Source organism: Triturus cristatus, chromosome 4_1, assembly GCF_964204655.1.
Source record: "Triturus cristatus chromosome 4_1, aTriCri1.1, whole genome shotgun sequence".
NCBI classification, from domain to species: Eukaryota; Metazoa; Chordata; class Amphibia; order Caudata; family Salamandridae; genus Triturus; species Triturus cristatus.
In genome coordinates, this window is record NC_140585.1 from 391,695,885 (window position 1) to 391,708,411 (window position 12,527).

The following is a 12,527-nucleotide window of genomic DNA, read 5'->3' on the forward strand; positions in this document are numbered from 1 at the left end:
TGTTGACTAACATGAGTTTTTTGCCTGCAAATTGGCCTTTCGTTTTTGGCCCTCTAACGTCAAAATTTGTATCACTTTCACGGTAGTGTTAGCGGCAGTTTTCACCACGCTACATGATACTATTGCCATGTAGTAACGTATTGTAAACACATCGCTAACAGGACGATAGTTTTTGGTGATAGGCCACGTTAAGAAAATTGCTGCTAACTAACGGTAGTTAGCGGCAGTTCTTGTACATATACCCCACAGTGTGTTAAAAGTGTACCCATGAGATTAGAGTTGAAACATTGTTTGATCCAAGACAGACATCATAACCAATAATTAATTTCCCTGCAGGCTTCGAGCTTGCCTGGCAGTAAGGAACAGGATTTGTGCCATGATTTGCATACACGCACCACCACCTATGTCTCAGTGGGTCCTTTTGTGTAATTTTCAAGTTACAGATTTCAAAAATGCTGGTCCAATTTAACCTTTTGTCTACCTTCTAATGGACTGTCTTTAATGCACCTTTTAAATAGCAACTATCTGAAAAACACCCAGTTTGAACAAAGGCGGAATTTTTCAAGAAGAGTGCTTGAGCAAATAATACATGGGAGGTAGGAGGAAACAAGCTTATAAATGCACTATCAAGCCAGACCTAGAACTGAAAGCATTGGCAAAGCCAAAAATCTGACCTACTGTAGTTGTAAGCTCTTGTTTATGCATGTAATTTACACACATCTGAACGGGACAAAATAAAAGCACATCTAGCTGCAGTACTCAGAGGCTCGCAGAACAGTGAGATATTTCACAGATTAAGTTCACATAATTTCACATAAGTTCAGGCTGCAACGGTGAACACCCGTGTTGCTTCTCCTCTGGAGAGCATAATAGACAACGGGGTACTGGTGGGTCCAGAGGTGGTGCGTGGATTCCCGTTCTGTCGTCTGGAATGCTGATCCTGGAACAATATGGTTCCTGGATATGGGAAGCAAATGGTTGCTGTTCCAACCTTTGTCATCCTATGAAGAGATGTGTTGGCCCAAGTCCTGCTGCCGTCAGTTAAGTCATGATCTTTCTGTCACAAAGCAAAAGAAATGAAATATTTTGTCACAATAGGGCACTGTTTTTGCCATTCAGAAAACAAGCACCAACATCATGTAAAGTGGTTGGAGTAAAAGAAGGAGCATTGGGGAAAGAACTTGACTCTGATTTAATCCCTGCTAGAAACACGGAAAAGGGATAGTATACAGCAGGATCCTCTTCAATAAGAAATCGATGGGGAAGAAGTAGTAGGAATTCCTGATATTCTTGTGGTGTTCTTTCTTCAAAAGGGGGTGGGGAGTTACTAAAAGGAGCATAGAAGAAAGGGTTTTAAAATGAGATGTGAGAGAGGTAAGAAAAGTTCCTCAGTATTCCTTCTGGTTTTATTGCATTCAAATGAAGAGAAAAATAATGTATTACAAGTAAGAGTAGAAGAAATTTCACAGAAAAAAAGTGCTTTCCCAATGACCTGTCTAAACATAAACATATGCATATGCTCATTTTTCAATGACAACCTATGAATACTATGAGTTATACAGGGGTGACTCCCCCACTGGGGCGGAGGAGCGTCGCCCTACTGCTTTTTCGTAGTGCGAGTAGCATTAACATAAAATGGTAATAACTTTTAGTTATTACCATTTTATGTTTGGTTGTGGGCGGGAGGGTGGGCAGGGCTGCTCTGCAACCAAGGTGGGGGAGGAGTGGTGTGCCCACACCTGAGTGCGCAATGACTGTTTGGTCGGCCCTTTGGGGCTGCCCAAACCTGTCATGCACACTCTGCCCTTCTCCATGCAGGCTCCAATACATCCTGCATGGAGAACATGGCCTCCCCATAAGCTGCTGGCTGGGCGGCGTCCCGACCAATCACAACACTGATTGGCCTTGGGGAGGGAGCTGGCTGCCTGCAACCTGTTCCTGCCCGAGGCAGGAGAGCAGGAACAGAGAAGACGCGGGACTCAGCCAGCGGAAAGGTAAGTTTAATTAAGTTTTTTTCTTTTTTTAAATCAAAGCCCTGCCACCCCACCCTACCCGTGTGACTCCCCTCCCCGCGTAACCCCTGCACCCCACCCGTGAGCCATGCCAGCTGCGACTGGAGTTATGGAATAATCCATAACATATTTATGGAAGTATTATTGTTGGAGCTGAGTTTTAATGCATGTAGAGCGTTATCTTTCGTAATACAATCATTATTTGGTGACGGCCCAGATAATAAAAGGGGTACGGACTTTACAAAGGCCACTAACTCCAATTAAGCTCTGGCCATATTTAAAGAAACAAAAAGAACGTCTTCAGCACAACTATAAACGAATGGACAAACTGAATACAAGTAGTATTGAAACATACAGAAGAATTTACCATTGAGGTGTGCAATTAGGTAGCTATCTGTTTTCAAAATGTGTTTTAAAACGTTTTAATTTCTTGCGATATGGTAAGCGCTGCAACCCCTTATTTCATGGTTTGATAAAACAAATGCTCTGTATTCAGCCTATGGTTTTAGGAGATATGTTACCTGTTGAAACGGTCAATTGGATGTAAACACTTCAGGTCATCCTTTACAGGTCCCACTTTCACAGTGGCTAGGGAAGCAAAGTTTCTGCTGCCAAATGGTGACTATGAGAAAAGAAACCTATATAGCTCAATGTTCAGCGGTGGCTTCTCCGCTAAGGTGGAGAAGCGTCGCCCCACCGGAAAAATAAAATTATAGAACAATGTTATTATCATTTTATTTTTTACTATTGGCTATGTGAAGCTTCAGTACTGGGCGGGGCGGGACTGTGCCTCCCACAGAGCGAGGAAGGAGTGGTAGGCACTCTTTTACAGTGGTGGATGGCATGAATCAGGAGTGGTGTGGGGTAAGGAGGTGTAAAAAAGAAAAAAAACGTACTTTATTGCCACGTCTCTCCTAGATCTCTCCTCAGCGGCGGGCTGCAACAGAAAGCACCCAGGCTCGCCTAAGTCGATCGCAGTGCAGCGTTGCGATTGGTCTTAGCGCCGTGGTTTGGTGCTCAGATGGGGACTGGAAGCCTGCGCATGTTCTCCACCCAGGCTGTATTGCATTTTAAAGCAAACTGACAGTGTTCGTGCAACAGCACTACGGAAATCAGTTGCATGTTTTGAATGGTACAAAATGTTACTATCTGAAGTGTGTTCAAAATTGCAGAATTGGCCTACAAAGCACAACCTCTATGCGACTATGGTTTTGAACGATAAAGGATTTACATCTGGCTTCTTTGCTTTCCAACCCCCCATTCCGAATTTAAAATGTGCAGAACAATTAAAAGCAGTTATGACTTCCCATAACATCACTCAGTAAACCAACCAGCTGCTTCCTACGGCTTCACTGAAGCAGGAAACGAAAAAGACAGAAGTGATGCTGTAGTTGTAGGACCATGAGGGCGAGAGTCCCTCTTGTGTGCTACAGATACGCAGTAGTCTCTTGCAGTCACGTTTTAGCACACAGGGGGTCTCTGATTCTGGATCTTCCAAATGAGATGCATGTTTATCAAGTAAATGGCGTTCTGACGTGTCACACATCAAAGCATTCATTTTCAACTGTGATTTAACATATTGTATCTTTTAAAAAAAGCGCTGTCAATAAAGATGCCACTGTAACTATTTGGCTACCTTGGGGAGGATAGGAACCGAAGAATTCCAAGGATGAGCAGAAAAGTGAAGTAGGCTACGGTGCAGGGGTCTCTGCTGTTTTTTCATGGTAACTAGAAAAACAAGCATTCGCAAATCCAATAGGTCTCGGCAATCCGAGAGCTATTGACATTGTCAATATCAATGTTTTTTAGCCATGTGGAGTAGCAGTGGCATCATAACATGTCTGGAAAGGTGTTCTCAGAGCCTACTAAAAATCGCCTGCATGAAAGTATGAACTTGTTTACACTTTCTTTTATTTCACTTACTCTGTTTTCTTAAGCCGGAATGATAGCTCAGTGGGCTGACATGGTATTGAAAAGATGTGCCTTAAACCTTCTATCCATGTAAGTAAGGGGATATCTATATATGATTTTTACAAAACGTACCACTTACATGTCTGCAACAATTCCAAATTGGGAAACAGTACCACAGCACAGTTTTGGAATAATATATATAAAATATTTATATATTAATGAGATGAATACTTCTCTTTTTCGTATCGCTTTGTGTGGAATGCAGAGACATTCAAATTTACTGCCGTACGTGGATAAATGTATTGGTCTAAACAGGGAAGTTCTCTGGAGAAATGTGCGCCACAGGATGAAGCAGTCCCCATCCGCCTCTTCACGCCCACCTCCCTCCCATGACCAACACAGACCTGTATGCCTTGCTTAAATGAAGCTGGCATGATTCCCACAGTGTCACTCAACCTTCGCTCCACAAGCTGCTGAGTGGGATGCTGTGAAATTAAAACAGTGCCTCCTACCCGCCAGGAACTGCTGGGAGTGGAGCAGTGGATATCATTGCATCAAGGATTGCAGAAATATTGTTTTGGCGGTGACTGTAATCAAATTTATGATCCCATTTTGGATAGAAACTCCCCAGTTAGATTTGTACACAATAAAATGCACTCACAATTTACTTCCACCATTCATCAAAAATCATTAGTCGACATCTGGAGATTATGTCATCCTGATCTTCGAGAATACAGTTTTTTCTCCCCCCCACACAAATCACAATCTTGTATTGACTACCTCTTCTTAATTAAATCTCTAACGCAGCACGTACTTCATTCAGAGATAGGATCTATTCTAATCTCAGACCATGCCCCGGTTTCTGTTGACTTTGATTTACTTCCTTATAGCCCGTCTGTTGGATGTTGGCGCTTCAATAATTCATTGCTCGCGGATCCTAACTTCTCTGGCCAATTCAGTTCTTTTGCGTCAGAATTCTTCACTATGAACACAACCCATGATTCCTCTCCTGCCATGATCTGGGATTCTTTCAAGGCAGCTGCTTGAGGCTTTATTCTTAATTTTGTTTCTCATAAGAAAAAAGGTTTTGAGAAACGCTCGGCTCTTCTTCTTGCCCAAATTTAAAACATGGAGTACGCTTATTATCATTCGTACTCTGAGTCTTCCTTGAAGTATCTTCTTACTGCTAAGATTGCATTTAACAAATTATCCATGGAAGCGACTTCTACCTATCTTTTAAAGAGTAGTGCTCGTTATTACGGGGGTCAGAATAGAATGGGAAAATTACTGGCTAATTATCTAAAAACACGCCGAGATAGAACCAGGATTGACTCTCTGGTCAATTCTGATGGTGACGTCCTTCTTAAAGATGAGGACATTTTAAACGAGTTTGTCTCCTTTTATAAACATCTTTATACTCCTGAAACTCAACCACCTCTCGCTGATTTATCTTCCTACTTTCAATCCATAAGTCCTCCCCCTTCACAACATGTTGATTTTGATTTGTTACAGGTAGACATTACAATGTCAGAAATTTCTCATGCCATGTCAGTCTTAAGACGAGGTAAGACCCCTGGTCCTGACGGATTTACCGTTGAATTTTATGAACATTTTTCGAAACTTCTTCTCCCACAACTTCTTCTTTTATTTACCTCCTTCATTAACAATGGAACGTCCCAAGGCACCTTTCAAGATGCTATGATTTGTTTGATTCCTAAGGAAGGTAAGGACCATTCTTTTTGTAAAAATTATCGCCCTATATCTCTATTGAATACAGATTACAAAAGTTTTGCTTAAATTCTTGCCTTGCGCATTGACCCAGTCTTACCTGAACTTCTTGGACCGGAGCAATCGGGCTTTGTAAAAGGTCATCTGTCTTCCGATAATTCTCGAGTCTTTTTCAATATTCTCAGTAAAGCCTCTTCCTTAGATTACCCGCTTGCTGCCATTGCTTTAGACGCTGAAAAAGCCTTTGATAGGATTGGTTGGGACTTTATGTTTCAGGCCCTTAAGTGGATAGGGTTCCCCTCCAAACTAATTTCCTTAATTTCTCTCTTATATTCAGGTCCCAAAGCTTCTATTTTTGCCAATGGTAAGGTTTCTGATTATTTCTCTCTCTCTAGAGGTGTACGGCAAGGTTGCCCCTTATCTCCTCTTTTATTTGTTGTAGCATTAGAACCCTTTTTTACCAAAATTAGGCAAGATACTCAAATTACGGGATTTCATTTAGGCACTCATCAAGTCAAAATGTCTGTCTATGCAGACGATATTCTTTTATATTGTTCTGACCCGGATACTTCTCTTCCCCCATTCCTCGCTCAGGTAGATGCATTTTCGAAACTCTCAGGATACCGCCTAAATCGTGATAAATGTGAAGTGTTACCCCTTAATGTCTTAAACATTATTTTGCTCACACTGGTTTTTCCTGGCAATCCTCCAAGTTAAAATATTTGGGACTATGGTTCTCTCCAACTATTTCGGGAACTTTAAAACAAAATTTTGATTATGTTATTAAGAAATTAAATGACTCAATCACAAAATGGCAGCCTCTCTCTCTCTCTTGGTGGGGTAGATTAGACTCTATTAAGATGATGCTTGCTCCCATTATCTTATACTTCCTTTCAATGATTCCTGTACACATTCCCGGCTATTATTTTAAGAAACTAGATCGCATTTTATTGAAATTTCTTTGGAAAGGTAAACCTCCTCGGATAGCTTTATCTACTCTTAAAAAAGATAAACTAAATGGCGGGCTTAAGTTCCCTGACTTTAAATCTTATCATTACGCATTTTCTCTAAAACATGCCTCTGCTTGGCTCTCTCCTGATTCTCCTACTTATCCTCCAATTTGGTTGCGCATTGAGGAATTTTTTACTTCCCCTTTTACCTTCCTAGAACCCCTTGCTTTCTCTGCGCGCACCCCCTCTTCACGTCACTCCGTTATCTCTTATACACATAAGCTCTTAACTCCTCTTTTGCCTTCCTCCTATCCCTCGTTTAATTCACTTTCTCAGCAATCTATCTGGCATAATAAATTACTACGTATCAAGAATCGTGCTTTTTATTGGAAAGCATGGCACTCCAAAGGGTTGATATGGATTTCCCAGCTTTTGACTGACAATAAACCCTCATCTTTTTCAGCCCTCAAATCTAACTTTGTCCTACCTAACTCTTTTAAGAAACAATATGAACTCCTACTCCCTTCTCTTCATCAATACCTTTCATTACTTCCATCTCTTCCTGATCCCCCCGCAGCCTGTTCTACATTGTTTCCATTATTAAACACTTCCCCTTCGGCCTCTTCCCTTTATAAATGTCTATTATCTTCCTCGTCACGGTGTAAAACGAAGACTGAATTAGTGGAACGCCCTCTGCTTTCATCATAGACTTGATACCAATTATGTTACCCCTGTAACCCTAGCAATCAAAAGAGATTTGTTATGGCTCCCTCTCACTACTTATTTATCTACCTCCGCTTCTTCAAATGCACCAATCTCTACCACTGTAACAACGTCGGATGATGTTCGCAAACCACCTTGATTTTGTTACGTTGTCTTTTTATTCACTAATTTCATGCTGTTTTATATAACATATTTGTATAATTATATCGTATTCTTTTTTAAGATTTACTGACATGCAATGCTCCTTTTATTGTTATAAATTTTATTGTTATAAATTTGTTTTGAACTCTTACCAATAACATTTATACTCTTCCCCTCCTTCCCTCCTCCCCCCTTTTTTTCTTTTTCCTTGTTCCAGGACGTTCTTTTATTGTCACCAGTATGCTTATTATCCTTACTGTATATATCATTGTCTCTTATATTTCCTTAACGGATTCTGATTGTATATTGTAATTTCTTTATGGTTTCAATAAAATCAAACTTAAAAAAAAAAGAAAAAAAAGGATTACAGAATATGGGAAGCTCTTCGAAGTTTGAGTTGCATCCACGTTGTACCTGTGCATGGCCAGCCTATTAGGTGAGAAATTGCCACACAAGAGGTTCCCAAGCCACATTACTCAAGTGCCACACACCTCCTGTTGAGCATATAACATTTTGAACAGTGTTTGTTCTCAAGTGAAGTGACACAAAATGAAAGCTGTTCAAGTGTGTTGCTTGAATGTGCCAACAACAGCAAATAAGCTACATTCAGAGTGAAAGTGCTTTTGTGTCCTACTCAAGAATGTACAGATAATTTTTCAAAGGATGTGGTTATGCAGATACCATGCATAGCAACAATTGAGTACACACTTCTATTGAAAGTCAACAATGCAACATTGAATTAAAAGTTAGCCGGAAAACGGCCCACTAGCCTATAAACACAACAGTGAGTGTGCAATATGTGTGACGTTTCTTCAGTGCTAGGCTGTTCATCTGAGTTTGGTGAACAGGATGCTTATCACATGTTAGGCCTGTAAGAGAGACGCCGGGCGCCTGGGAGGAGAAAGTGTTGGGTGGGCCCATAACATTTTGGACTGTGTATGTTCTCATGTCTTGTGACACAAAATGAAAGTTGTCAAGTGTTTAGCTCGGATGCACTCAAAACAAACAGCAGATCAGCTACATTCAGATGAAAGTGCTTTTGTTTTCTACCCAAGAACTTATGGATATTTTGTCAGAGGACGGTCATTATGCAGATATCAAGCATAGAGAAACATGTGTACAAACTGCCCTTGAAAATCAACATTGCCACATTGAATTAAAAGTTAGCCAGGAGGGGTGTGTGGCTAGCGGCCAACGAAGATGGCCACAGCTCCGGACCCCCATGGCCGCAATTAATATCCGAACAAGTATCCGTGCCCGAAACTCAGCGGGAATAGTTGGCAGGGACGTCGGAACCCCGGCGGCGCCTGATGTTCGCATCGCAGAGATCTTTCGCCAGCAGTGTCCTTGCCGAGTGAACGACGCAGGACCTGAAGCCGCACGGCAGACCTGGGCCTCGAGTGCGCGCCTCCCCAGTGGGCACACCCGGCGGCAGCGGCACAGCGAAGGGAAGCGAAGAGGCGGGCTGTGCGTCGCCCCCCCCTCCTGGCTCCGATATCCACCCCCCGTGGGGCTCCATGATGAATGCAGACGGACAACGCTGTGGCAGCCGTATAACCCTTGCGGCTGCTCCAGGCAAGTTTTCCGACTTTACTGGTGGAGGTCCGAGTAGCGGCCTAATAGAGACCCGCGTTGGGGCGGGCGCATGTGTGGAGCCGAGGTGCAGCTGCCCATACAATCCTGAGTCTGGTCTGAGAGGCATTTAAACAGCAGTGGGGACGCATCAGAGGGGAGGCACCAAACAGACTGTCTCATGCTCCCAAAGACCCCGGTGATCCGCAAAAGTGGTAAGAAGCAGTTTCGACCGGTGGGGCCCGGTATGGAGTAAAGACTGCCTCCTTTGCCCATTGAGGGGCCCCTGGTGCATCATACCCAGGCCCCCTGCGACGGTGCTGGGTGCTGCTGTCGGACCGCTGACTGCCCAGATCTTCGGCTGCTGCAGGGGCCTCGGCAGACAAGTTTCTAAAGACGCCCGGAAAGGAACATTTAACCAGGCCAACGCACAGCACATTATTGTGCCCCCTGAGCGCAGGCGCCGCCATATCACACAGTTGGTGGGAAACCCGACAGGCCACACACATCTCGGACGGGTGCAGGCAGGCGGCGGTGAGTACCACTGGCTGGCGACCACTACGAGTGGTCCGGGCATCATGGGGGGCCGCGGCCAAAGAGGGACCCAGAAAACTAGACTGGATAAATATGCATACTCCAAACCTGAGCCCAATAATCCAGAAGGTGCTGGCACTGAGGACACGACAACCAGATGGCCCACACCAGCCAAAGAAATCAGATTGCAGGACATCATGGCTACACTCAATAAGGTCCAAACGTCACTGGAGTCCTGTATCGACACATTTATCACGGAACTCTCCCTCATACGTGCAGACTTCCAGAACCTAAGCTCCCGAGTGACAGAGATAGAAACGACAACAACGGAGCTGAGCACAGACATGACTGCACTCAAGAAACAAGTGAGGCAACTAGAACTGGACAATAGGCAAATGGCGGCAAAACTAGATAACTACGACGGCGAGGGCGGCCCCCCGCTAAGATATCAGCAAACCACGATCTCCTTCTTTCCAGATTACACCGCGACTGTGGCCAAACAACATCGAAACTTCATTGCCATAAAGCAAGAACTCAGGCGTCGAGAACTTAAGTACTCGATGATGTTCCCTGCAAAATTAAGATTAGAGGCCAACGGAAAAACCTGCTTCTTCAGCACACAGGAAGAAGCGCAGGAGTGTCTCGAGGTTTGACGACAGGTTCCTTACGGTAATGGATCTGGACACAACAACAACAACTGCCCGCCGGCAGTAACTCAATCCCAGGAATGGGCGGGAGATGCGACAGGAACAGGCGGTCAGGCCAAATAGAACTGAACTAACCAGGAGATCTGGACTTCTCCCGAGGGGAGTATCTACTGTACACTCAACGCTCCAGCCAGCCCGTGACTGGAAGGAGAGATTCAGACAGCGACACACCGGTAGAGTGTGGGGGATGGGTGCCAGACTCCCGCAACAACGCAACGGAGAGAAGAAAAGACATTTGGGACTGGCCACTGCTGGGCCTCTGTTTGTGTTACAACAAACAAATGATGGACGGAATGCTGACAATGCAGACATTCTCCCCCAGTCAAGAGATCTGGGTTAAATCCATCGTTCTTTTGCCCACTACGCCACCCCAGTTTAGACATGGCCATATGCAAATCAGTCTTGACCCTGTGCCTCATGGGAACAGTCCAGCCCAAACTGCCAAGCCATGTCTTCCCTGGACCGGAATCAAGCATCCTAGGACCGGTTTCTGGCTATCAGCCGTCATCAGCCAGGATAGCTTGACTCCAGTGGCGTAGTGAGCACGGGTCCCACGTCTGGGAATACCCATCCCACTTAGGGCGAAAAGCGTTACAACAAACAAATGATGGACGGAATGCTGACAATGCAGACATTCTCCCCCAGTCAAGAGATCTGGGTTAAATCCATCGTTCTTTTGCCCACTACGCCACCCCAGTTTAGACATGGCCATATGCAAATCAGTCTTGACCCTGTGCCTCATGGGAACAGTCCAGCCCGAACTGCCAAGCCATGTCTTCCCTGGACCGGAATCAAGCATCCTAGGACCGGTTTCTGGCTATCAGCCGTCATCAGCCAGGATAGCTTGACTCCAGTGGCGTAGTGAGCATATAAAACAGTATTCCGTGGGCAGGCAATTTCCCTGATAACAAATCATAAAAGGGAGAAAATCCGGATAGTGGAAACACTTGAACAGGAGGTAGACGACCTAGATAAAAACCAGGGACAAGACTCCTCTGACACCGATGCACATCTGCTGCTCCTCAAAAAACGGGAATATAAAGACCACCTCTGAGGGGAAGCTAGGGCACAGCTTTCAGTAACACAGCACACAATATACAAAATGGGTGAAAAGGCGGGCATGGTGCTGGCCTGGCTCGATAAATGGGAAAAAGCGGATAGATACCACGCAAACCCCCAAGTTGTAGTAGACCTTTTAGCGAACCACTATGAACAGTTTTACACCTCCACACACATGATATCACAGGAGGAGATGGAGGATTTCCTCTGTAATATCCGACTCCCTAAACTCACGGAGACTGAATCCCAACTTCTGGACGTGAAACTCTCGGCGGACGAGCTAACTCTGGCGATGTTATGTTATGTTATGTACTCTTATAACGCGCACAGCTACTCCAAGGAGTGTCCTGGCGCGAATCCAGGAGGAGTAACCAAGCTGTCACTAGGGGAATAGATACGTTTTTAAAAGTTTCTTGAAAGCTAACGGGTCTTGGGTATTACGCATTGGGAGCAGAAGGGCATTCCAAGCCTGGGCAGCTTTGACGGCTAGGGAGCAGCCGCCCATTTTGTGGCGAATGAAGCGGGGCACTTTAGCTAAGAGAAGAACTGATGAGCGTAGTTGTCTCCGCGGGACATAGAAGGAAAACCGCTTCTGCAAATAGGCGGGACCATGACCATGGAGGGCTCGATGGGCGATAACCAGGGATTTGAATTTGACCCACTCGGCCACAGGAAGCCAGTGGAGTGAGCGAAAATAGTTGCACACGCTATTCCTCTTGGAAATTCCTAGAAGAAGCCTGGCGGCCGCATTCTGAATAACCTGGAGTCTGTTCAAAGAATATCCTGGGATGCCTGCATACAAAGCATTGGCGTAGTCCAATCAGGAAAGGATCAAGGCACTAATGACCGTCTCTTTAGCAGGCCTAGGGAGAAGAGTAAGAAAACTCCTTAATGTTTTAAGGAGGCCAAAGCAGCTGCCAGAGAGATTCTTTACCGGGGTGGAAAAGCAAAGGTTATCCTCAAACCACACTCCCAGGTGCTTTGTGGACTTTCCATTGGAAGTTGGCAAGGGGAACCCCGGAGGCCAGATCGTGTCTCTGAAGCCAGGAGGGAAATTTCCATAGAGGAGGATCTCTGACTTGTCTTTGTTACATTTAAGTTGAGTGGCCGCCAGCCACTTAAAGACCGAAGACAGGCAGTGCTGAACAAAAAATACAGAGTCCTCACCCTTTTCCCAGTTAAAGAGGAGC

At 44.7% G+C, this 12,527-nt stretch overlaps 1 protein-coding gene across 1 annotated transcript in view; it reads right to left on the reverse strand.

Annotated features, from left to right (window-relative positions):
• Nucleotides 1-484: 484 nt before the first annotated feature.
• Nucleotides 485-12,527, reverse strand: part of LOC146854995 (uncharacterized) — a 279,224-nt gene continuing 267,181 nt past the window's right edge. Inside the window, exon 4 of the mRNA XM_085650549.1 lies at nucleotides 485-1,057. Coding sequence (XP_085506675.1) covers nucleotides 821-1,057 — 237 coding nt within the window. The 3' untranslated portion in view covers nucleotides 485-820. The remainder of the gene's footprint in view (nucleotides 1,058-12,527) is intronic.